Here is a 27,026-nt window from a genome sequence, read left to right as displayed (position 1 = left end):
AACTTTCTATTAGATTTCTGTAATTAATGTTTCCTTTATTTTAATACAACAATGTCCATTCAAGCTACATTATTAGCAATAATACCTGAGTTATTCTTAAGCACTGCTTTGGTTATAGCATAGGAAACATACATTTGAACTTGCAACATAATCAAATTAAGGAAAACGTTGAAATTCTCCATTTTGCATTTCTTGGTTTCTTCCTATTATATAATTTGGATTTTCAAAAGCAGACTCTATCATCTGAATTAATATGCTGTTCCTAAGTGTAATAAAACCATGTCTGTATGAGCAGAAAAAATTTCTCTGTATCTCGTTTTTTTTTTTTCTATTTATATAATGAGGATAAGAATACAATAGCTTTTCCACTGGAGTTTTCTAACATTTAATTAGCTTCTTAAAATGCTTTCAAATCTAGAATGAAAGAAGCTGTAGACATGCTATCTATACACAGAGAGTGAAATGATTCACTGTCAAAACAGTAAGGAATTTATACTTTTAAATTAAGAAAGAAACAAACTTTTTTACGAGATAATGTCTTAAACTCGGAGTTTGTCTTAGAAAACTCAAGATGATATCAATCAACGTGACCTACACTCGAAAATGTAACTCTGACTACAGAGTATTCCTAGACTCTACGATATGAAGGAATAGAATTTCCCTGGCTTGAGGTAGAAACATTTTCTTTGCTCATTGAATCAGAATATCCGTTTTCAATCCTCTATGTATATTAGAAAAATATCCTTTCAAATAGCAACCCCAAAATAATCCATGAGTTATGAGCTGTTATTGGCACTATTTGCAAGGCAAAAAGGAGGTGTCATAAATAAAACATAAAAACTGTGTCATTAAGAACAGTTCAGATGGCATAGTTCTTGTATCAGAAGGCATTTACATCACACAGAGAAACATAGTGACACTGAAGTCTCTAGCACCAGTCTTATATATTGAGTAAGGTTTACAAAAATTTTACCCCAGAACTCATGGCTAATGCTTTGTCCTGTTCAAAAAAGGTGTACTTGCCCTTTGTGAGGCAGAAAGAAATCTTGCAGCAAAAGAAAAAGCAAGACAAATGCATCCTCAACCCTCATTCATTTCCACCTTACAGAACTAATTCATGAAAAATAGGATTCTGAATGTACTGTAAGAATGATGTGGTTATAGACATTCACTTAACACAGAATAAACGCATAGATTTTACATTTAGCAAATGCAATCAATTTGAATTTAGGGCTGCAGTGAGACTGTTGTTGTGAAATATGCCAACTCCTGTAAAAGACTTGAAAGACAGCAATCCGTGTTCTATCGAATGGACAGTTGTTTTGTAAAGTTAGCAAGGATTCAGCATTAGTAAGTTAGAAATGATTTCTCATGATTAAGGATACAATGGATCTGATCCTGACTTCTTAACACACATCTAACTCAATTCCATTAGTTTTGCCTAAAAGAGAACTATAGTACTGTTCTGCAATAATTTTATGACCACAAACGGGAAATAAAATTACCTGGATACTTAAAACCAAACAGAGGGAGGTAGGAGAGGCAAACTGTCTAGTATTATCACAGGAATTTCTGAGAAGAGAAATAACAATTGCATGTTGGTAATGCTGGTGCTGCTCCCTGCAGCAGTGTCTGCCCTAACTGGGAACCTCATCCAATGGTTTTTAACCAAGCTGACTACTACTAAGACCCGTTTAGCACTGGCACAGAAAATCCATTAGGGGTGATTTAGGTGTACTCAGAAATGTCTCAAAGGAGGGCTGCAGACTAAGTCCCTTTCAGCCCTACAGCTTCCATGATTTTTAGGAAATAAATGACCAGAATGCCCCAGTGCTGACCCAAAAAAGTCTGAACGCTTCACTACCTTGCAGATACAGATGCCAGTTTCTTCTTCACACCCACAAAGTCCTTCAATATCATCACACATTTCTGCTTTGGTTCCACTTAAGTCACAGTCACAGGCAACACAGTCTGGATAGTCCCTGTAGCCTAATGCACATCTGGAACAGTCTTGTCCTCCAAATTCGGCTTTGCACTGGCATTGACCAGTCAATACATCACACTGGAGATTGATTGAACCAGTGTCGCTACAGTTGCAAGCCTTAGGGGGGAAAAATAATAAACAGCAAGTCTTTAAAAACAATTTTGTTACAACAGAAACAGGACTGTAAATTTCAAGTGGCCATTAAAACTCAATGTTTGTCAACAATTACTATACAATATAAAAGGGAAGAACTTCCATATAAACATAGGATTGCTTGATTTGTATTTGAACAAAGAATTGTATTGCTAGTAAACAGTGAATTGTAAGAAGTAAGAAGATTTGTTGATTCCCAGATCTGGGTTGGAAACCAAGAGCTGAAGGAAACAGTTCTAGAAGATAAAATTCCAAAAGACCTTATTTAAAGTACTGTGTTTAGCAAATAAATTACAATAATGCGATATAAATATTAGATGAAGGAAATACATACAAGTAGAATAATTTTATAAATAGAATAGAAAAATCTTAATACTAACATTCTTAAAAGATTTCAGGGAGCATTAATAGGGTTTCCATCTTGCTCAAGCTTCATTTGTTAATTGATCAGGAACCAAGAATCTCACAAAATATAAAGGCGCAGTTCAGTGCCAGAGGAACACTTATCCCTGACAGAGTCCACATTTCAATCAGCAGTATGAACTTGTTTTAACAAATTTGCAAGGTAGTTGTACTTAAAATTTGTTGTGCTTTTTTTGAGTCAGGCTGGCTGTTATCTTTAGTCTTAGTTTCACATCTGTGGTTACTGAAGTCCAATTTTTCTCTGTGGTTATTTCTAATGGTGCAGACGAAAATTTCTTTCCTTGTATCCTCACCTGACTTTGAGCATTTTCCTCAAAATTTCTTTGGGATGAAAAGCCTTACCTTGTAAAAGCACTCTGCACAAAGGCCCACAAAATCTATTAGATCTTTATCTATCATCTAGAGTTCTTCACGTTTGCTGTTCACTCTATTTGTATTGAGCAGAGTTTTTACTCTATCAGCACTAGCTAGTACAGTGCATAGTCTAATACGCTTTATGACCAAACGGGTTTACAACTTTGGCTCCTAAGTACCATTAAAGGTCAGCAATTCTGAATGCTAAACCCTATTTTAAGCATCATAATAATAGGAATAATGACTAACTGTATGTGATAAGGATAAATAAGGACTCTGAGGTACAATTAAATGTGTGCAGCACCTGACTTGAAAACAGTTGTAAGCAGAACACGACTGAAGTTCTGCTCAATCACTGCACCCAGGAATGGACGCTGAATACTGAGAAAACTGCAAGAAACATGAAGTACCCCACTCATGCAGTCTATGTTGTAAAAACAGACCGTTGGGATTTCTTTCCGCATTTCATACATCTCAAGAACATGCAGGAGCCTCTCCAGTTTTGCCAGTAGACTTTGTACCACACCTCAACCATTGCCACTGTTGGCTATTCCAACCAACACAGGGGAGCCTCTGTTGAGACAAGACTCCTATTTGCAGATCTCAGTATTGTTGCATCAGGAAAGTAACTAAAATACCTTAAAGTGATTCCATATTATTTACCGCGAAGCTGTCATCTAAAGGAATGCTAGCAAATTACCAAAGGTGAGCAGTTACACCTTTAATTAAGCTTGATCACTGGCAAGTGCTGTGGAATCACCCTGTGAAAGGAACACTTAAAGGGGTGTTAGCTTACCACCACCACATCCTTACACGAAATGCATAGGAACTAGCATGTTGTATTTGCAAAACATTCACATAAAGAATAGCAGTAGCTGGTAGCTGACAAAGCAATGGTTTAAAGATTGGCTGCCAAGGAAGTTGCTATAAATCGCTAAGATGGCAAACTTTCTTCCAAGTTTATAGGACAATTTTATCATCCTTACTCTAAAGAAGGAAAGAGGAAAAAAAGTAATCGGCTGATGATTATGCTCGTTAGGTACATATCACATGACAGACCTTGTCAAATTGATTATATTTGTGTTTTCTCCATTAAAATTACCCATTATATTCATGTAATTCTGAGGCTTTTTAAAATCTCAGCATTTATAAAATAAAGATTGGCCCAATGCCATATCTGATAGGGATTTACTGGGCGAACCTAGTTGCGTAAATGATTGCTACTCCTTAGGTCTGCACTAAGTTTGTGTTTTAGAGATTAAACAAACATTAAACTGAGATAATGGGAGTTACCATTTCTCCATTCAGGAAACATGAACTAACTTATACCATTTAAATTTTAAATACTCAGAAAAAAAGTGTACAGTGACTTTCAAAACAAGCTAGAGTTCACTGTTCTTAACAGTTCTTGGTTAGCAGAGAAGCATGTTTCTTGCTATCAATTGTTGCTATAAATCTGCTCTGGCATCACTGTTTATGCAACTAAGAATACACACTTCAGAATTTTTATATGATCTATGCACCTACTTGGAACAGACACTCTAGACAAATGTTTTCAAAGACATCTTTCTTAGAATGTTCCTCAATAAATAATTTTCAGTCTGGTTTTGTGTTTTTGTTGTTGTTTTTTGTGTTTCCCTTTTTAATGTGAGTATCTAGCACTAACACTTTGAGACAAAGAATAAAGTTTGAGGTCCTTGTAACAAGAGCCCAATTCTTGCATTAGGCGTATGGCAAACTGCTTTGAACAGCCATGGCTTTTCAGACAGCCTACCATACCTTGCAGCCAAGTTTAGGAGAGAGTCCCCAGTGATTTTCTTCACAGAATTCACATTTTGGTCCCCGAGTGTGAGGGGGACAAATGCACTGACCAGAATCTGCGTTACAGTTGTTCTGAGTATGAGCACAGTCACAGGCTGCAAGAGAAATAGGACCAAATGATTAACTTTCTTTGCTTTGGCTATATAGAAGAAACTTCATGACTACTGATAATCTTACTTTCCATAACTATTCAGTACGGTTTATCCATTCCACTAGGAACCTCTTGCTGTCCCCAACCATTGAGAAACAAATTATGACCAGGCTGGCATTTCACTTTTTTATTAAAAGTCCATTATTTCTGCTTGATATAGCCTGATTGGTGGTTTTAAAAAGCAGCGCTGCTTTTCCACAGGGGAGTCAAAGCAGCCAAATAAAATTATTATGGAGAAAAGTAAATTTGTAGGGAAAAATTTTATTATAGAGGATGCAAAACTCATCAGGGATTAGATAACATTCTCAAACAGGTGAAAGAATTAATCTCAGGGATAAATACTTTTCAAGAATTTCTTATTAATTAATGGGAAAAGAATGATTTTATTTATATCAACTAACATTATTGCAGGAAGCACTTGTCTATTTAAGAAGTGCAACACTATTCTTGCTAAAAAGAAATTCAGTTAAGCAGGTTTTTAATTAGTTTAGTAAAATTTACAAAGTTTTCAAGGCTGAAATGGTAAAAGGTAACTAAGGGATCTTTTATTCTTAGTAAAGACACAGTATGTATGTTCAGAAACACAATCCTATCACATAATCTCACTGCAGAATTCACATTACTATACTGTGGAAAAAAAAAAAAAAAAAGTCAGATTGGAGAAAAGGTAGGCATTCCTTTGGCTATATTGTGTTGAAAGGGTATCTTATTGACCTGACAAATTTGTGGGGTTTTTTTTGATAGCATGTTCTCAGTTTGGATTAATATTTTTCTCTAAAACCTGTACATACCCAAGTGATAATGGGAAAATACAGTCAGTGGTATATCTTATCAAAGCAGAAATCATATTTTTTAGAATTAAACAGAAAAAAAAAAAAAGAAAAAAGATAAAAGTCTGTAATAGCAGTAGTTCTTAATTTTTCTTCCCTAGGTTAACCAAAGCACTAGGAAACCATTTTCCTTTTTTTTTCTTTTTTTTTTTTTTTTTTGAATATTTATCAGAACAACTGAACTTTGCTGCAGTGTAAGATAAAACACACTGCTGAAAGAAATTCCACACCAACCCTGGAAGAATCATGGATTAGAACTTACGTGTACAGCCACCATTCTGGAATGAATGAAAGCCATGAGCACAGCGATCACACTTTTCTCCAGCCACACCTGGTAAACAGTGACACTGCCCCTGATGACTGCAGACCTCGGAGACTGAGCCAAATTGACTGCAGTTGCAGGGAATACAGCCAAGTCCAGTAAGCAAGCCATAATAGCCATTCTGTTGGACAAGAAGGAGATATGTTTGAGAACATCAAGTCTGCTCTTATTTTCTCTTAGTTACTTTCCCTGCTGCCTGACCTGCATCAATATTGATCAGCTCTGTTTGACTGAAGTGGGAGGACTCCCTGGCCTTATCTATTCCCTGTTCCCAGCCATTTGCAAGTGTGCATTTGGATGAAAAACTCAACACTGAAATGCTCTCATGGTCCTCTAATCTCATTAGTGAGGCTTTATGTTTAAAACTCTGAGGTTATTTTAATTTGAAGACTTCCATGAGGACAAAGGAGGGCTGTGCTGGCCAGGCACAGACTCCTGTGAATGTGTATTGAAGAGCAGAACAGAGCATGTCAGTGACCTATGGTACATGTGGATTGAAAAGCATTCAGCTTGGTTGGCACAGGGGCAGTAACTGGGCACAGACTTCCTGCTCTGGTCTCTGAGTCAGTTCCATACTTATCAAAGGCTGAAAACTGCTGTTTTGTCTCACCAGTGAATACCTACTTGTTCTTGCAACAGGCCTGTCTTTTAGTTGTATCCCTTTTTGGTGTTCAGCCATGATGTATTTATTATCACCAAGCACATTTTTCAGATATTCCCAGAATTCATTTTGCAGAAGCACAGTGCTAAGACCCCTCCAGGTCTGACAGTGGCATTCAGTCTGTTGTTTTTTTTTTCAGTAAGCCAATGTGACTGTACCCTGTCAAGCAGTGTGACACTGGCCTCAACGACCTGATTCAGAAGCACGTTGAGTCAACTGTATAGCTCCACGTCTGCAAAGAGTGAGGCAGAACAATTCACAACTACAAAAACCTGTCCAGGCAAACCTTTGGTCGTCTCTCCAGAACAGGCCTCCCCTCCCCTAAATTTATTTGCTGCCAGTTTCTGCATCTGCTCTAGCCTGAGTTCATCCTCCTTGAACAAAGTTGACCAGAATTTTTACACAGCAACACAGGTAAAACCTTACTGGTACACTAGTATTATCTATCTCTGCTGGAAATAGCTCATTGACACATCCTAAATCACATTCGCCTTTTCTATAGCTGTGTCACTTCAGACAGGGAGAGGCCTTCTATGGTTCAGTAGTACACTCAGGTCTTTCAACTTCTCAGTCCATCTCAGATCACAGAAGCTTCCTTCTTTGACATTAAGTAACATTTCTTTTGGACTATCAAAAATCATCCCTTCCCACCCTACCCTCCAACTCCTCTGACCTAATTTGGTGTCCAAGAATTTCATGTTTTTGTGCCAAAGTCATAAATGAAAATATCAAAAACACTGATCAAAAGTCTTTGGTTTCCTACGCAGCAAACACAAGTTTGAATTCCCAGAAAATTTTGGAGAATGTGAGATAAACTTTATATTCCATGCTTTCAAGCAGCCAAAACTTTCTTTTTGTATCTCCTCACATTGATGCTGGTATCCGCAGAGAAACAGGCAGACCACGATACAAGAAAACACAGATATTAGGAGCAGATAAATATTTGCTTACCAAGCACTTATCACATCTTTGTCCAATCACATTTGACTTGCAGTGACAGAAGCCTGTCTCGTGATGACAACTACTGGAAAGGGAACCATTCACGTGGCACTCACAGGCTTATGTTTAGGGGAAAAAAGAAAAAAAAAAAAGCAAAAATGTACAAAAATGTATATATATTAACATCTCCATATATGCATTCATTATTTCAGGATTCCAAATTTGTTACATAGTGTGTGTTTCATCTGTTTATATCCTACAGATGTTAATATACTACAGCAATACCCATACTACAAGCTTAAAGAAAAAAAAAAAAAACATTTCTGTGAAGAGATACATGTGAGAAGTTTTTTTCTTCCAGCCTTATTTGTACTATTCAGAAGTAAGAAATGTCTATAGCAAGTCACTGGAGGGGTAGTATTAAGCAAGCCAGTAAGTTTCAGGAATACGAATTGTCAGACCCTAGCATAATACATTCCTTCCTCGGGCTAAACCAACCCCATAGTTTTCGTCTTGCACTTGGCAACTCACAACTTAAACTTTAACACTTTTGGAAAAGGTGCATATCTCCCCACCCATTCTGCTACATGCACACCACATTGTTTTTCTGTTCTTTATGTTCTGAGAGTAATAACAGCTTACCACGACAACTTTTCTCAACCACTGCATCCCCATAATACCCATCAGCACACTTTTCACAGTGGTGACCTGCTGTGTTCCCCACACATTTCAGGCACTGTCCTGTGACAGTATCACAGTGACCATCTTCCTGAGGGTCTACATTGCCATTGCATTCACAAGGAGCACACGACTGTCCAGGCACGAGTGGATTTCCATAGTACCCATTAGCACACCTGCACCAGAGATCAAAAATTGTATCAAAAACCACAGAATCATAGAACAATCCAGGTTGGAAGGGGCCTTGAAAGATCATCTAGTCCAACTTTTCATGTAAAAGGGCACCTAGATGAGATCATCTAGCACCCTGACCAGTTGTGTCCTGAATGCAGTCATGTCAAATACTCTCCCCACTCAAGAGGGTACTTCCTATTAAAATTTTATCTAATGAGTCTCTCACAGGCAAAGTGAGGAAAATGTTATTAGGAATCTTTTTTACATGTGGTATAAACAATTCAAAGCAGGTAGCATGATGAATAATTAGTAACAACAACTATACCAAAGGTACCACACATACCTTTCACACTGGAAACCAGTATAGCCTGGAAGACATTTGTCACAGACAATTCCACCTCCTTCCCTCAGCTGGCAAGTGGGACTGAAACTATCAACAGTATTTGTGACAGTTAGTATTACTGCACGAAAACACAAGACTTCTATAAACATTTAATACCCATTCTTAAAATCCATGCACCCGTCCATATAGCCACATAATTTCTAGTTTCTCCAGATTAACATCAATATTTTACACATCACAGTATGTCAAAATAGAATTATCGCTTTCAGAAATTCTTCCTTTTATTTCTTTCAAAGGAAAGGAAGATTTTAAAACACTTCCTAAAAAGCTGTCCCTCCTTCTAGCAAATTTGTCAAATCACTGCACCAAGTGCCTCATTTTCAGATGTAACGCTTCCGTCCTTCTGTTGTTTTCTGCAACAACATGAAAGATAACTGTGATGTTGCTGCCAAGTTCAAGGAGAGGTATAAGTATTTCTTTGTGTACTTTGTATACAAATTATACCAGTTCACTTGTTCTGTCTTAGCTTACTCGTTCATCTACCCGGCAAAAAAAAAATAAAAATGTTTCTATGACACAGGCTCAAATGAATAGGGAAAGAAAAGTTCTCGTCTTTCTCCTTCAGTTTTCATAACTTTTTTTTTTTGCATTTGCAGCAAAATCGGAATGTGAGGTAAAAAAAAAGATCTCAGACAAGCAGCTTACTTGTTTGCAGCAGAGCTCAGAGGACAGGCACAGGGCTGGCAGTCCTCAAGAGTTCCTCGGGATGGATTTCCATAGAAGCCAGGCAAGCACTGTTCACAAAAAGGTCCTGTCGTGTTATGTTGACAAGCCTGTGAGACATGGCAAAAAACTTTTATATTTACTTTCGATGGGTTTTAATCCCTTGTGGGATCTCTGCAGGAATCTGCATGCAGTACTAAATGAAAATTCAAGCAAACTACCAAGAAGAATTTTTAAAATGAGTTATTGTGTTTGTTTTGTGTTTTTTTTTTTTTTTTAAGAGTTATAATAACAGTTCCTAATTGTTTTTTTCCTTCATTTTAGAATGTATTTTACATCACAGAACCTTACTTAACCATATTTTGTGAATTGCAAACACAGCAAAAAAAATCTTATATATTTCTTACTGGTGTTTGGCTATTGTATTCCTGTGATTTTTGAATTTCAGAAGAGATCTGAGAGCTAAATCATCCTCTCAGAAGAGAGTGTATAACTTCCACTGATGTCAGTCAGGGAAGATTCACATGTATGTATATTCACCCAAAACACTGTTTAATTTTGTTCCTTTCGGGAAAAGTATTACTGTCATCTTGAGCAAACAAAGTTAAGATTTTTATCAGCCAGTATATATCAACATTTTTCTTTCATTCTGATTATTCCACACCTGAAATGGTAAACTGAGACAAACTATTGAAGAACACTTTAACAGAGCCTCTGAACACATACTGAAGTAAACAATGAAAGGCAAAAAAAAAAAATTTGTACCCATAGCTTTAAATTTTCATACATCATAAACTTGACTCCCAAGGCCAAAATGCTGTCGTAATTTCTACAGATACTTAGAAGGATGACTTACAAAGCAAACACCTTGAATATCACATTCAGTTGCATGCCCATTGCATTTGCATGGTTGACAAATACCCCCAAATAGTATTCCATCCACACGGTAATACCCAGGGAGACAGGACTGAAAAGAAACGGGGGGAAAGAGCAGCAGCATTACATGTGTTAAAAGTACACTCCAAATCATTTTCAAAGAGCCCACTGCTGACCACCCACCGACTTGTTCACATTGTGGTAAACTGAATACTCTTTCAAGTCTATTGATGTCACTACAACTCTTTTCTGGTGGTTGTTTTTTGCTTGCACTGGATGAAGGGGATAAGTATTAACTCCATGAAACTTTGATTCATCCCTTTGTACCCCGGAGGCACTTAAGTTTTCTGAACTTGAATATGTGAAGTTATTTACTATGGGACAATAAAAACCAGATGGTCTACCTCCTCTGCAGAATCACGAATGACGCTATGGTACATGGCTTCATATTGAAATTATTTGTCAAAATAATTCCTACTATTCTACAGGTGGTGCTCTGCCTCCATAATCTTCTATTCAGATACCACCTTGCCTTACATATCTGATCCTTGTAGGATCTTCCAAAGACTAGCATTCCTCCCTGCTAAGATTCCTTATTGCCTCCATAAACCTAATGACATAAAACAGAAATAAACTGCACAATTCAGATCTAGGAAAAGTGCTATTCATGAGTCAGGGACACTTAAAACAGCTTCACGAAGCTTTTACAGCTACTCCTTCCGTAACACTAATGCTGTAAAGTCTATCATCATCTTTTAGTGCCATCAAACAGAACTCAAGAAATAAGTTTAAAACCTCATCTAGTATATTTGGAAGAAAACATCTACAGCATTGTGTACAGTACAGTACACAGAATTTAATCACAGAACATATAGTCTTATGGCAGCGTAATTAAAGGCAGCTTCTCTAAAACCTAGATCCTTTCAGAAAGATCATTTTACATATACAAAACATTAGGAGAGGTTACCTCACAGGATATTCCTGTGTAACCTTGAGGACATTCACAGAATTCCACATCTGGTGCTGAAGAAAGATCTATAACATTTGCACTTGCAGTATCCAGGGTTACAGAGTCCAGCCTAGGATTAAGCATGAAGACATCATATCATTTGTTTCCTAAAATTTGATTTTAACTGTTTGGTTCTATGGGAGTCATACCACTGAGTAATGCTCCCTAGAGGCAACAGCTGAGGAAAAGGCAAAAAAAAAAAATCAGTTTTAAAATACTGTGATGGTAGTTTTATCACTGCATTTGCAATTCTCAGCTGGAAGTAGATATACCCTCATCCTGTTATCATTATTGTTACTCCCATTGTCTTGGTGACTTCTCCTGTGGTGAGGTTTAATTAAAAACTTCCCCCTCTGTCATGATACTAGAGGTATATTGGTGGTGCAGCCTTCTCTTGCGGTCCTGTGATAAGACAGCTTTACTGCATCATGTCTAAACTAGACATATACTGCAGTAGGGTAAGCAGTGAGAAACAGCACCGGTTCATTGCTGGTGCATATAACATAACAAAGCAAAACAACAAGGTGAAATGGCATTTTGCAGCAGGAACAATTTTCTCAGCCACAGGTAAAATTATTTAAATGAATCTTTACAATCATTCCAGAAAGATGAACCTTATATCCTAAATGGACATAAATATCATCACTTCTCAAGGGCACAAAGCAGATTTGTGCTTAACTATGAAGTCCAATGTTGTTGACATAAAATGCTACCAAAGTAGGGAACGAGAAGAAAGGCTAAGGGAAGTAATTAAATAAATGATGAATCATTGAACTGATTCCCTTGAGATCGTAAGACTTTATTCCTGTATAACTTGGAGAATAGACAGATCTGAAATGACTTATGAAGACACTGCTAATGCTGACCTGAGACTATGAATGACCAGCTACTCCATCCCAGCCCAATTTTCCTATTAAACACGCCCTTATAGAGGACCATCAGTAACATCTATGGTAACATTTAAAGAAATCAGAGCCAGCATCTTTACTGGCAGGTTATCAATAATGGATTAACTCGCCACACACCAAAATAAGCATACCGCTGAGAGTTTAAGAGATATTTCCTTCTAACAAAGCTGTCATTGTAATAAGGCTTTTAGGCAGTATTCACAACCAAATGCTCCTTTCTGCACATTCCACATGAACGTATTTTGGAGGCAATAACAGTCATGAAAAAAAAATCAATTAAAATTGTTTTCTTCTAGAAATTATTAATGCAAAACTTTAGGAATACTGACAGTACAAACAGTGCTTCACATACACAATAGTAGTAGAAATATATAGATTAATTTGAGTATTTTCTCTCCCTCACCTGTACACGGCTTTTTTGGCAATGTTGTAGTTGGCCCTAATCAGAAGATGAGTCACATTTACTAGAACACTCATCAGTCTTTCCCGGTCTATAGCTTTTTTTGTATTGAAGTCTATAAAATTCTCCGACACGAATCTCACTGAATTAGAGTACTCCTCATATGGCTGTAATGACAAGCCTGCTGCTCTTGTGCTCAAAATCTGCCCATTGCCCTGAATGTGAAAGACAGAGAAAGCATTTTTCAAATTTGCATGCAAATTTTACTTATCTATTACATTTAGTGTCATATATACATACAGATAACATAGAAAAGAAACAAAGCAGATTTCTTGCAGTAGGAAAAAATAAATTAATTAAAGGTCTGAATTTTCCATGTATTCAAAAAGATTGCAATCTCACTCTCTTTTGGTTTAGAGACTTCAGAAACACATGCTTTTCTTTTGGAAAAAGAACTAAATTAAAATTCAGAAATCAATTCTGCAAAACAATCTCTTTTCTGCTTTGGTTCTATTGCTAAGTATATATTACAAAATAATGCTTTTTGGAGATGTCTGGATTTCATTTAGAGTCTTACTTTTAAACTGCAATATAACTAAAAAAAAAGTAATCAGCAAGAATATTCATCCGTTTCATAAATATAAATCATTCCTGCTTATTGTAGTTACTTTTGTAAACACAACTTGGTTCATTTAGTAATTATCACCTCACGTTTTCACAAAGGATAGTGTGTAGCATTTTATTATTTAAAAATAGTATTGTATACCTACAATTTCAGAGAAACAGAACAGAAAATTAGAGAATTGATTAGCAAGAAAATATTGGTAGTGACTTTTAAGAAGGGATTTAAAACTGAGATTTAACAAGGGATTTAAAACTATTATGATAGAAATACTATTTCACTTTTCTTCTTTTTTAACCTATCCATAGATTCCTAATAATGTTTGAGTAGTAGCCAGCTGAAAACAGTCTACCTGAATGATGACATCCACGCTAGATACTATATCACTGTCCACACTCTCCACTGGAATGTCGTAAGACACCGTATACTTCAAGTCTCCACCAAAAGCTGTGAGCTGAAATAGTAAAAAAGAAAGCCTTAACAACAAAATAACCTCCAATCAACACAAAGAAGAGGCACGAGACAATATAACGTATTTGTCCCAAATTAAAGGGATACATTGGTTTACAAACACCACTTTCCAGGGAAAATTTAACATGCCATGTGCCTATCAGCACAGGCACAAGTGCTGACTTGTCACTGTGCAGGTGGGGAAACCTAGCTGAAGGCTCTACAGATGATTCAGATAAGTGCCCTCATTCAGTGAAACACTCACAGGACTTTCAACAAACAGCAGGGTTTACACTACCATCCTAGCCAAAGGGCAGAGCACGTGGGAGTTATTCACATTCCACCTCCCACCTTTCAGGCTCCTTAGCCCCACATCTGCTGCTGACTACTTCAAAGTAAATGAAAGAGTTGTATCAACAGTTACACCTACATTAAATGGATGAGAGATCAGAATTTGAGTGAACATTCCCCTGCGCAAAAACTACTCCCCCTAAAGTTACACTTCTGAATCTTGTGTTCATTTAGCCAGTCACTGTACTAAAAACAGAGGCTGCATGAGCAAAGAGGCTGGACTGAAAAAAATTAAAGTGAGGTTGCAAGGTCGCCTCTACTCAGAACTGGTGAGGCCACACCTAGAGTACTGTGCCCAGTTTGGGACTTGCCAGTGCAAGAGAGACACAAACATACCAGAGAGAGTCCGGTAAGGGACCATGAAGATAATAAAGGGACTGGAGCACCTTTCACACGAGGAAAGACTGAAGTACTCTGAGTGTTTAGCCTAGGCTCAGAGGGGATCTTGATGTGTATAAATATCTAAAGGGAGGGTGCAAAGAAAATCAGAGCCAGGCTCTTTTCAGTGGTGCCGTGACAGGACAAGAGACAATGGATACAAACTGGAACACAGGAGGTTCCTGTGCACTTGACTGTGCAGGTGACTATAAACACTGGCACAAGTTGCCCAGAGTTAGTGGAGTATCCCTCCTTGGAAGTATTCAAAAGCCATCTGGACATGGTTCCTTGGCAAACTGCTCTAGGTGACCCTGCTTGAGATGATGGATTAGACAAGATGACCTCCAGAGGTCTCTTCTCAATTATTCCATGATTCTCTTGGATAAAATAAAAATAAAAATAAAAATAAAAATAAAAAGGGACTCAGAGCTCACAAAAATTAAGACCAGGGCAAAAATTAACACCAGTCAGTTGGAAACTAACAAATTTGAAATGGAAGATGAGCAAGAAGAATATAATGGTCCTGTCAACTGTATTGAACAAGGTGTGAAGGGCATCATCTTTGGGTTGGGAGCCATGAGTATAGGGAATGTGAGCAAGAAAGCTAGTAACAGCCAAGAAAAAGAGGGAGATTATATTGTGTCATCAAAGATAGGCTGAGAAGAAAGTGGGGAGAAGAGTGAGATCAAAGAGAGAGCAAGAAGGGGAAAAACTGGGGACATCTAGCCAGGTACACTACAATTTGAAGAACAGAGACAGATTGAGAAGTCTGGTAATACCAAGTTTTGTGTGTACTTCGTAATTATGGAAGTTGTGTATATATTCCAAACATATTCATATTCTAATTACTTTCCATAAGCTAATCAAAGAACAGACAAAGCAACTGTGAAGGTTTCAGTGCACAGTAAGAAAGCATTAAACTGAAAGACAAAACTTTATGTCATACAGGAAAGATGTAAAAATAAGAGTTCTAGGGACACAGAGGTGAATTTAAGGTATATTAACATCCCAGTAAGTAAATATTTTGATAAGCAGAAATATATATACTGTTTATGTACAAAAATGTTATTAGAGCAATACAGTATGATTAAAATAGGGAAATGAATTGTTTTGACTCTTTCTAAGAACTCACTTTATTTCCTAAATATGGCTCAGGTGCTGACCAGTAGTAAGTATGTTTCAGCACTTTCACAGCCTCAGTGTTGTTGATGCTTATTTGATGGGGGCCATCCAATTGACTTTTCTGAGGTTGCACACCCTTTGCGTTATATAGATCAGTAACAAGCCATCCAGTCATGTGTGATATCTGCAAGAAATAATGCAAGAAATTAAGAGTCAGGCCTGGTGTCACTGAAAAAGCAGTCACTAAACTTAACCGATCCCTAGATATTCATTTGAACTGGTGAATCTATAACACTTATATTAAACCAGTCCAATACACACAAATGGGGCACTTCATCATATGATGAGACTAGGACTGTCTCGGTCCCTGTAAGAGACAGGAATACAAACACAGCAAGTTTGATTTTCATCCTCCCAACAAAATTAGCATAATTTCTTCAATATACAAGGAAATTTTAACAGCATGAGGTCAGAAAACAAATATATGTATACATACATATATATATATATATATATATATATATATATTTTAAATCACAGACTCTGCTAGCCAAGTTTCTACTAGTTTCTACTAGTTTTTTACTAGTTTCTGGTATTACTGCAAACCAGCGGGGCCAAAGCCTGCACTGAGAAGACATGTTGACCACCTCAGAGCTGCCAAATGATATTGAAAGTCTATTCCTCTGTAGAAAGCACATGCCAGAATTTAGAATTAACTTGGGTGCATGTCAAAGAGAAATACAGTATGTTTTGCAGCTGCCTGAGGAAAGAATATTGGGTCATGGAAGTAACATATAATACCTGACTGATGGGCCATGTTAGGCTGTCACAGACATCAGAAACTCCAAAGCAGAAACACTCTGTGCAGCCCTGAGGATTTCTTTCTTGCAGGTTGTAGAATCCAGGTTTACAGAGGTCACAGTTTTCACCTTCTACATTTTCCTGTGAATGGCATATAACATTTGTTTCACATCAGTATTATTATGGCAACAAATACAGTGGATTAGATAGGATTTAGGCATAACAGCATTCAGAAGGTTCTAAAAGAAAACAGATTTCAGCCCAGCAGGCTTATTGAATAAGACTCAGAGCTTAAAATGAAAACTGATTGGAAAAATTCATTAGAATTTGCCAGTTCATCAAAATCAAAATATACCCTGGTAAAGGTTCTGTTGCAGTGAAACTTCAGCACATGGGAAGAGTTTGAAAAGCTTCTGCCAGTTTGCCAGTCTGCTTCTCTGGTAGCTTGAATTTCTAGCTTACTCTGGAGATGGAGCTCCCATCTTTACCAAATCAAGAGGCCTTGCCTCTAAGGCTGGCTCCTGGAGCTACCACAGCCAGTTTCAAGACAACAGTTCCTCAACCACCTATTAATACTTGTACCCACCACCACTGCCACCTTGTCCTAGAGGAATTCCACATACATTTATGCTACTCCTTTAGCTCCTAGCACTGGCCTGCTGCCTCCTTACTAAGCAAGCTGGGTAGTTCACAGCACACTGCTACATACCTCTACATACCTCTTTCAGTGTAGTATTTGGGGGGGGGGGGGGGGGTGGCATCCAACTTTTTTCTTGTAAAATCTGTACAGGCACTATGTATTTATTTATTCTAAAAGTTTAAACAAATGTTGCTGAGATGCAAACAAGTAAAGAAAATATTCAGTAAGTAGACAAAACTATTCAGTAAATACCCACAAATTTGTGTAAGTAGATCTCAGTGGGTATTTCTACACAGTGAGATTCAGAACACCTGCTGGCAGGCACAAGTCTCTGACCATGTCCTGTCGTATCAAGACAAGACCTGAGTACATATCACTCCTCCACCTCAGCCTTTGGTTTCCAGTGAGAAAACTCCACTGCAAAGGCAAAGAAGACTTTACAGAGCACCCCACAAAGTTCCCCGATACAGATGATTAGGACGCCAGGACTGCAGGGCATACAGTGAAGCATATTTGCCTCGCTGTTTTGAGAAGGCCTGTATGAGCTCTGCAGTGCAATTTGAAATGCAAAGCGTGCAGACCAAATTCTGATTTCAGAAGCAGTTACCAGGCTAACATCCTTCCACTTCACCCAGAGAACCACTCCCAATTCCAGCCTTAGATTGGGTTCAATGGAGCAAATTTCAAGCCTACCAGAGAGAAATCTAAACACTACCAACAGTCTCCTCTTGTCGACCAGTGTTTGGCATATCAAGTTTATTGAAGACCTCTCTAAACAGGTAGGTTATATATTTCTGTACATAAATACATACCATTTCTGCAAATTATACAAAAAATCTAGATGATCCCCACCTCTTATTCAAAGGCTGAGGATGCTATTTGTTAATATTTAAGTTTACAGAAAATCCCACGTAAAGGGCCTCCTGAAATAATGAGATTTTAAAATTTTGGATTTTTACTGAAATAATTATTGTATGCTTCTTCATTTCTGTCTTCAGAGTATACTTCGATCACACATTTCATTTTATCTCTGTAACATTGGAAAAAATTACCATTTATTTCTTAATCAAAACCCATTATCATACCCAATGACTAGACCTCAGGAGCTGTTGTGACTGAAGAAAACCATAGGAATGGGATGTGACTGTGATTAAAACCCTACAATGGAAGGAGGCTCAGTGCATATGGGCAAGAGCAAAGTGCCTATGAAGCTCAGGGAATAATGAAGGGTGTTACTGACTACAGCTGTTGCAAATAAGCTGACTATCTCATCAAAATGGGGACTGGAAGGCAGCCTTTGTTTTAGATAAACAACTATCAACAGTCAACTAGTGATGTAAATGTTTATTCCTGAGTTCATTTTAAAACTGTGAATGTTTCCCTGAATTCTCCAGATGAGCATAGTGTGTGGGTTTAGGTGTGAGTATGTTGCTCAAAGTATTTAAAAAAAAAAAAAGAAAAAGACAAACAGCAAAAGAATTTTGAAGAGAGCAACAGGCCTGAGCTGGCTTCAACCCATGCATTCCTCCCTGTTAACCGGGGAGGCCCAATGCTGTGATGGTGGGTATATAAAGACCAGTAATGGGAATCGCGTTTGTACTGTGATCTAACTGTATATTACAATTGCTGTATTGCACTTGTAGAGTGAATTCCATACATTGCTCTTCTAAATCGATAGTCAATGTAACATCAAATATTTTAAATTTGATTTTGATGTGAAACATTTCCCCCTCCACATGTGGAATATCTAAAAGAATTTGGTCAGAGTATTAGAATCCAACAGCTCTGTTTCACAAATGATCAAATATGAAATTCTGAGTATAAAAGGTAAGTTTGCATTACTGTGTTCACAGGGATGACACAGGCATAGAAATTAGGAATTCTGTCTCCTTCATTTAAAATTTGGAGCACACAATATAAGTGGGCTGATGGCTAGTGACACTCTCAACGATCTGGCATAAAAAATGTGTGTGCCATGGTCATGCCCATGACAGTATTGAAAGGGGACAGTTTTTCATCCAGTTTATACCAAAATTTTAACCAGTAAGCCACATCTGCTAAAACAGTGTTACTGTAGTTCAGAATCAGGCAAAATGGTTGTATCTTTTTTTCTTCTCATTTAAATTGGCCATTGGAACTATTTCTTTCGTCCAGACTCTGGTTATTTATACACTTGATATTTTGGATCAGATAACTCATGCAAGAGAACTAAGCAGTTTCAGAAAAACTGTCAAACAAACCATGTTTTTTTGGCTCCTGTTCACTGTCATATTTGGCAACAAATACATAAGCTACTAGCTAACATTCGGTTCAGAAAATTACATGTAACTTCTTTAAATATTGCCACGCAGCTTGGTAACAAAGTTCAGCAGAATCTACAGCTGCAAGGTATATCAAAAGGGTTGGGTATTTACCAAAAATTAAAGAGGTAGTGGCAAATCTTTTCTGTTAAAATTGTTGATGGTTCATATTTCGTAATCAAATAATTAACTCATATTTCATTCGTCAGTCTAATTTAACTGTTCCAATAATTATTCCTTCCAAATGCATATTGTTACTTCACACAAAACAGATTTTATAAACATATCCTTTCTTTATGTGTCATCAGTGTCTTTTAAGAGAAACATCAGCTCATCCCTAAAACCAAACCCAGCTAGGCACACTGTCAGTCTCCCTGTGATTCTCTCACACTCACATGTGCAATTAGTATTTGATTTTAATGTCAGTCTGGCCCATTTTTATAGAGTAACATACAGAACACTAAATATCATACAGAACTATTCAACTTAATTTACAATATTTTCAGTTCAGAGAATAGTTAGTCATTTTAAGTTCTAGATACTTAGTTCTAGTTATGACACCAAGTCACTTGTTATAAAGAAGAGATCTCTAGTTAATGAATAAATTCTCCTTATTAAAAAAAAAATCACAAATTTAATCCACAGATTCCCTTTTAAGCAAAAATTATCATTTTAATACTCACTTTGCAAAGACAAGGTTCTGTGCATGGATCTTCATTAATGCTGCCAATTAGGCTGCAGTTACAACGCAGGCAGTTTGGATAGCCTCGATACCCAAATGCACAACGGTCACATTTTTCTCCTGTGTAACCTTCTCTGCATTGACATTGACCCGGCCACATCCCTTGAAAAGCAAAAATTGATAAACAAATAAGAGCAGGCAGTAAGCTGGATTCAAGATGTCTCAGAACACGCAAGTAATTTAACATCCCTTTTTTATTTTATTCCATGTTAATTCCACACGCTTGACATAATGTCAGTCTCACCATCTATTTTTTTGTGTTCAGAGTACCAGATGCACAGAGACTGCAGCAGAATGGATTTTATGACAGCTATAACAGCATTCATGAACAACAATGTTAGATCTCAATCCTTCACATTGCTTTACATAGTCAGAGCCTTCCATCTCCCACACAACAAGACCACATTCAGGGACCTGACACATCTTTCACCTCACTTTTCTAAGTATTCACTGTTGTTCTGAAATGGTACCTAACTGGCAGCCATTCACAACAAAAAACAGTTCCCTCATATTTTGCAGCCCAGACACATTAGCCAGATTTTAAGTTTAGAGAGAAGATATTTCCTGTTCCCTTACCACGCTGTGAGTCAGAATGGTGCTCGTCTTTAACACAGTCAGAACTCAAAGATCCAAATGGGTCACAGCCACAGGGATAGCAGGGGTGATCATCATAGGGAGAAACCTATAAGACAAATGTTCTCTGTCAAATTCTCAAGTTATTAACTGGAAAAGTAAAGTTACTCCTGTTTCTTGTCTGGGATCACTGGAACTAGCACAAAAGAAGACTAGAAAAACTGGTATACAACAACAGATCAAGGGACTCAATCTGTTTAATTTTAGCAAACAGAAGATGGGGAGATTGCAGTCTAGGAAAAAAAAAATGCAGGAACAAAATTTGGTCTTCAATAGCACAGGCAAAGGTACAGTAACTCTAATGGCTGGAAATTGAAGCTTGACACATTCAGCCTAAATATATATATTTTTAGTGTGACAGCAGTTAACCACTGTGATGGTTTGCCAAAGATTATGGAAATGTTTAAGACAAGAATGGATGCTTTTTGCAAAGATACTCTAGTTCAAAGAAGAAGGAAATGAAAAAAATCCTTGGCTCTGTATTCAATGGGTAGACAGATATTCATGAAGATTCATTTTAACTTCATGATCTATACAACTTTGAAATATAAGGCAATGTAATTTATGGAAAGGATTTTCTTTTCTATAAGGGAAACCTGAAGTTTTCTTTTGAGTACTTTAGATGTAAAGCAAATCAGTAATGACCTCTGGATACATATATATTGGCCACAAATTGAATGTTTCAGTGCTTCTTAAAACAAGTGAGTTAGAGAATCTCAGACTCAGGTTTAATTCTCCTTTGGATGAACTGTACCTGCTGTCTAACCACACTCCCACCACCCACCCTTGCTCTCTGCACCTATTTATGCTGGATTTCTAAAGCATGGGCTTTTGAAAATATGTATGAACCTGCTGAAGCAAGACCTTGTGGGCAGAAATTTAATTCACTACCTTTCTTTATGCAGACACCTCTAACACTGCAAGAACTTCACATTCTGTTACTCGTATATTAAAAAATGTCTTTTGTGGAGACATTTAGGTCATTTTTTTTAAAGAGGGACACTTGTCAATAAACTGTAAAGTAGACAGGCTCAGATAGACCACATGTTCTACAATAAACATGTCAAGAAGAAGAATTTTTGTTGCAGTATCTCATGAGTCAGAGTCTGACCTTAGAACCATGTGATGGTCTTTTTAAACACTGATTGAAATGGGCTGGTATAGGACAGTACATAATTTTAGCACTTCTGAAGACATCAGATCTTCAGTGCTGGCACATTTAGAGCTTTATCCACAGGAGAAATGGTTTTCCTATCACATCTACATTTCCACACTAGGAAAACATATTTACTTATTCTTTTCTTCTCCAACAGCTTCTTTTAGAGCAATTAGACCTGCCATTCCACACAACTGGACAAGCATTTTATGCTTTTCTCTGAAAGCTGTGGTGGTGTGTGATTTATAAAAAAAAATCCTGTATAGTTTTTAGTTATTCTACAATGGATAACAATGCATGTATGAACGTACAAAGAACGTTAAAATAGTATATTCCAAATCTTACTTTGTGTGGTCTAAAATATCCATCAGCACACATTTCACAGTTGATCCCAGTAGTATGTTGAGTACAGTTTAAACAGACACCACCTCCTATATACTGGCCATGAATATCCATGCTCCTTTTCTGATCTGCAATACTCTGGTTGTAATAACAATCTTCTGCTTTGTTATGACAGTTGCACTCTAAGAAGAAATAGAAAAGAAATTCACTTTTTTAAAAAATTTACATTACATTACAGTTTCTACAACACTGACACTTTTCAAAGAGGAAACTGTAAGTAAAAGAGCATATCAATTCATCTCAAATGTGTGATTTTTTTTTCCCATTAACCATGCTGTATGCATCAGCAGTCTCAAATACACTCAATTTCTTAGCAAGTAAGCACGTTTCAAAAACAGTCACCACTTCAATAGCACCCTTCTTAACAGTATTCCACAGATCACACTCCTCTCAGAAGTGATGTCAATAGTGATGTGTGCTATTACTTTTAGCTGCTCTTATATCTTCTGTCCTCTGTATTATAGAAGAAAATCTGCCTAATTCATCTCTTATTTGTATTGTAGACAAAAGTCTAAGAAGTCAACAGTGCCAATACATAAGTATACATTTGATTTAGGTTAGAACATACTTTTCAGTCCAAACAAACACTTTTCCAAACAGTGGCACTGAAAATTGCGTAAAGACTTTTACTAAAAGAAAATTCATAGTTGCAAATGGAAAAGTATATCTAGTATGTTCTTAATTGGCTGCAGCTTGTGCAAGGCATTAGTGGTGTGAAGAGGGAAAATACACTAGCTAGCCCTAGAGACAGTCATCTGTGCTGAACTACTGTCACAGCCTAAGTCAGTCTATCAACTAATCTGGAATGTAATTGGCCAGTAAGGACTTTCTTTCAAAAGATTTGTTACCAGAACAAAGTGTTGTTTTTTTTTTTTTTTTTTATCTGACAAAATTATGATCAAGTAAGAAGTTTGCGTTTCAAGTAGCTAACAAAGTGATTGATGAAAATCTGCTAGTTTTTACAGGAGTATAATAAATCCCCAAGTCTCTTTTGTCTCATCCTTTCTGAAAGTTTTGCTGCATGACACTTCCATTAGCCAGGCAGTCACATTAGACAGAATATTTAAAATCATCTAAATAGTTAAGATTATAAGTAGACCCTCTACTCCATGAAGACAGTTAGTAGTTTGGGGATATTTGGGGGAATCAGCGTAGATCTGTACGAAAAGCAACCTCAAACAAGAGTGTAATAAGCCTTTATGAAATTATTTAAGCCTTAGTGCATACTTACTCTCACATTTGTTCCCAGCAGAAATGGTTCCTGGTCTCCATGGTTTCTGATGGTACCCAGGACAGCACTTGTTACAGCTCTCTCCACATGTGTTGTGCTCACACTGGCACTGCAATTTCTAAGAAAAAAAACACATCATTTTCTTTAAATATTTTTTAAATGGATAATTTACTCAATGTTCTCATAAGTCTGCCTAATATCTGATTTATTCCAAAAAATGTCAACACTCACAAATACTGATCAATTAGCATTAGACTACTCAACCACACTATATCAATTACCGGGGAGTAGCTTTTCTACAACAGTGAAACTCCTCCTTTTGCAACTCAGACTATTTCTTGTAATGCCCTTCAAGTTGTTTAATTTCAATGCCAAAGTAAGAATTCCCTTCAAAAAAGTTACATTACCAGAGACCCAGATATGATTACAAAGAAAAAGAAGAAAATCATAGCAAATAATTTATATGCATTATGTAGTACTTTAGCGTTCTCTTTCCCATTCTCCTTAGGCAAAGACCTGTTTAAATTGGACGAGTTGTTCTGTAAAAATAGATCAATGAGATCAAAGAATACCTTTGAGATTTCATCCAAGGGACAGCTTCGAGCATGGCCATAACAAATACACATGCCACCAACAGAGATGTCCTTTATTGAGTAGTAGTACTACAAAAATTAAAGACAAAAAAAGAATGAAAAGAATGATTAGAAGACATCTCTCTCTCTCTGTATATATATCTTCCCTCCTACATAATAAAATGCCAGCATTCTATTATTTTGTGACTTAAAATATGTCAAGAAAATACTATGAATTTCTGTCACTTAGAACGATAGAATAGCATCACAGAGTCATTTATGTTGGAAAAGTCCTCTAAGATCATCTGGTCCAACCTTTAACCTAGCACTGCCAGGTCCACCATTAAACCATGTCACTAAGCTCTACATCTACATGGTTTTTTGAAGACCTCCAGGGATGGTGATTCAACTACTTCCCTGGACAGCCTGTTCCAATACTTCACAACCCTTTTAGTGAAAAAAATTTCCTAATATCCAACCTAAACCTCCCCTGGCACAACTTAAGGCCATTTCCTTATCACTTGGTGCTTGGGAAAAGAGCCCGATCCACACCTTGCTATAGCCTCCTTTAGGGTAACAATAGAGCACAGTAAGGTCTTCCCTGAACTTCCTGTTCTCCAGCCTAAATAACCCCAGCTCCCTCAGCCGCTCCTTGTAAGACTTGTTTTCTAGACCCTTCACCACCTTCGTTGCTCTTCTTTGGACATGCTCCAGCACCTCAATGTCCTTGCAGTGAGAGGTCCAAAACCGAAAACAATATTTGAGGTGTGGCCTCACCAAAGCTGATTACAGAGGGACAATCACTTCCCTGGTCCTGCTGCCTACACTATTCCTGATACAAGCCAGGATGCCGTTGGCCTTCTTGGCCACCTGGGCACTCTGCTGGCTCATTCAGCTGGCCGTCAACCAATACCCCCAGGTCCCCTTCTGACAGGCAGCTTTCTAACCACTCATCTCCCAGCCTGTAGTGTTGCATGGGGTTGTTGTGCCCCAGGTGCAGGACCCGGCACTTGGCCTTGTTGAACTTCATACAGTTGGCCTCAGCCCATTGGTCCAGCCTATCCAGATTCCTCTGCAGAGCCCTCCTACCACCCTCAAGCAGATCAACACTTGCGCCCAACTTGGCGTCATCTGCAAACTTACTGAGTGTGCACTCAATCCCCTCATCCAGATCACTGAGCTGAGGGAAACCTTCCATTTGGGATTTTTTTTTTCCTATGTTTTTCCTCGGTGGTACAAAACAACTAAGTTTTAACTTTAAATAACGCACCATTCCTAAGTTTCAGGAAAGACCACCAACTGTAACCAAAATGTGCTTGTAAAAGAAACTTTTTTCCACTATAAAAGCCATGCAGCATAACAAAATGCTATATTTGAATTTCAGTTTGTGAAGTAAAAGTGTGCTTTCCTAAAATGGGAACTATACCCTCCCTTAAAATCACTTTGTGCACTTCCTTCCAGAATGTCTGCTACTTTTCTGAGGCATTGTATTAGGCTATCCAAACTTTTAGCTTAAAATTGGTGATACAGCAGAATAGAATCCATTAATATTGCAATGTGGTGAGCAAAAGCGCATACATACATAAGGAAAAGATTTAATTTTCAAGGCAAGGAAGAGGCAGGAAATGACCATCTGGGTTCAGTTACAGCTGCACTATCAACGTGGTTGGCCTGTGTGTATCCTGGGAAGTATGTACTAGTACTTCAGGGGAACGAAAAAAATATTTTTTGACCACACTTCTAAGTAAAAAGGTCAAGACTCTCAGATCTAACAACCCTACGGTCATCTGCTTCAGGATGAGAAGGTGGCCCTGGGTGGTCAGACCTGCTAACTCCATGGACTGTTATTTCGCTGAAGGATCTTGGAGCTGGAGCAAACTAGCCTCTTTGAATACTTAATTTTTTAGTTGTTTAAATTTTTATTATAACATTAAAGAAACAAAAAGCTACAATAATAAGCATGATTTAAGATTATAAATAAATAAATAAATAACAATTTTATGAACGATAAGTCCTTAACTACAGAGAAGAGGTCCAGACTGAGAAAAGCAGGAGGATGACCAGAAGCAGAGCTGTATTTCTTAGTACAGAAAAAGATCATTGCATTCCCTGCTTCACTCCCCTTTTTCGTTTTCTTAAAGCTTATACTCTGTATGGCTCACAGCAGCTGTGTGCAGCTTGAAGTTGAACAAGAGACCAATGCTAACCAAATGCTACAGAGAGAAATAAATAAAAGAAGCAAAACACAGAAACAAACCTGCTGTTGAACACTTGGAAAAGTTCTTCATCAGCCCTTTTACAAGACTGTATACAAGACACCAATAAAATTGGTATCAACAACTGGATGTGAAGTCTTCAAAAACAATAAAAATGGAATACAGAAAGCTGGAAACGACTACCTTGGTTGTCATTGGTTACACAATGGATGAGACACAAAGTGAGACATCAGGACATGAGAACTCTGGCTCAGTAAAACCCATGTCTTATGGAGATGAAGATGTGTAGCTGTTCATGCAAAGCTGCACTAAATCCTGCTGGGTAAACTAGTACTAAGCCCTGGATTATACAGCAGTGTACGTTATGAAGGCAATGGGTGTGCTTATCCTCAGCACCCTTGTTTCCCAAGTAAACTGCATGTTTGTATCTCAAGCCTTCCATTTTGGGGTGTATTTCTTGATATTACAGTATTATGGAAAGGCTTAAATATCTACCAGCCTGTTCCATATGAATATCTCACCTGTTCAACTTTTGTGTTAACTGCTATCCTACGTCCAGCAAAGCACAGCTGGAACAGACACCTAATCCTCATGCACGCAGTCCCTGTGCTAGCAACTCCCCCATGGGGCAGACGGAACGAACGGAACATCCAGATCTTGT

The 27,026-nt window shown here is 37.5% G+C and overlaps 1 protein-coding gene across 2 annotated transcripts in view; it reads right to left on the bottom strand.

Annotated features, from left to right (window-relative positions):
- Positions 1-27,026, bottom strand: part of LAMA1 (laminin subunit alpha 1) — a 103,719-nt gene that overhangs the window by 43,068 nt on the left and 33,625 nt on the right. For both annotated transcript variants that reach the window (XM_040550069.1, XM_040550070.1), the window contains exons 6-23: positions 24,150-24,239; positions 23,578-23,695; positions 22,290-22,468; positions 20,732-20,837; positions 20,097-20,257; positions 16,474-16,614; positions 15,683-15,856; positions 13,724-13,825; positions 12,753-12,964; positions 11,400-11,511; positions 10,413-10,523; positions 9,539-9,666; positions 8,834-8,920; positions 8,281-8,492; positions 7,651-7,757; positions 5,979-6,159; positions 4,694-4,830; positions 1,865-2,101 (exon numbers count right to left, since the gene is read on the bottom strand). In XM_040550069.1, the coding sequence (XP_040406003.1) occupies positions 1,865-2,101; positions 4,694-4,830; positions 5,979-6,159; positions 7,651-7,757; positions 8,281-8,492; positions 8,834-8,920; positions 9,539-9,666; positions 10,413-10,523; positions 11,400-11,511; positions 12,753-12,964; positions 13,724-13,825; positions 15,683-15,856; positions 16,474-16,614; positions 20,097-20,257; positions 20,732-20,837; positions 22,290-22,468; positions 23,578-23,695; positions 24,150-24,239 (2,595 nt within the window). The remainder of the gene's footprint in view (positions 1-1,864; positions 2,102-4,693; positions 4,831-5,978; positions 6,160-7,650; positions 7,758-8,280; positions 8,493-8,833; positions 8,921-9,538; positions 9,667-10,412; positions 10,524-11,399; positions 11,512-12,752; positions 12,965-13,723; positions 13,826-15,682; positions 15,857-16,473; positions 16,615-20,096; positions 20,258-20,731; positions 20,838-22,289; positions 22,469-23,577; positions 23,696-24,149; positions 24,240-27,026) is intronic.

This window comes from Cygnus olor, chromosome 2, assembly GCF_009769625.2.
Source record: "Cygnus olor isolate bCygOlo1 chromosome 2, bCygOlo1.pri.v2, whole genome shotgun sequence".
In the NCBI taxonomy this organism is placed as follows: domain Eukaryota; kingdom Metazoa; phylum Chordata; class Aves; order Anseriformes; family Anatidae; genus Cygnus; species Cygnus olor.
Note: the sequence above shows the minus strand (reverse complement) of the source record. Positions and strands in the feature narration are given on the sequence as shown.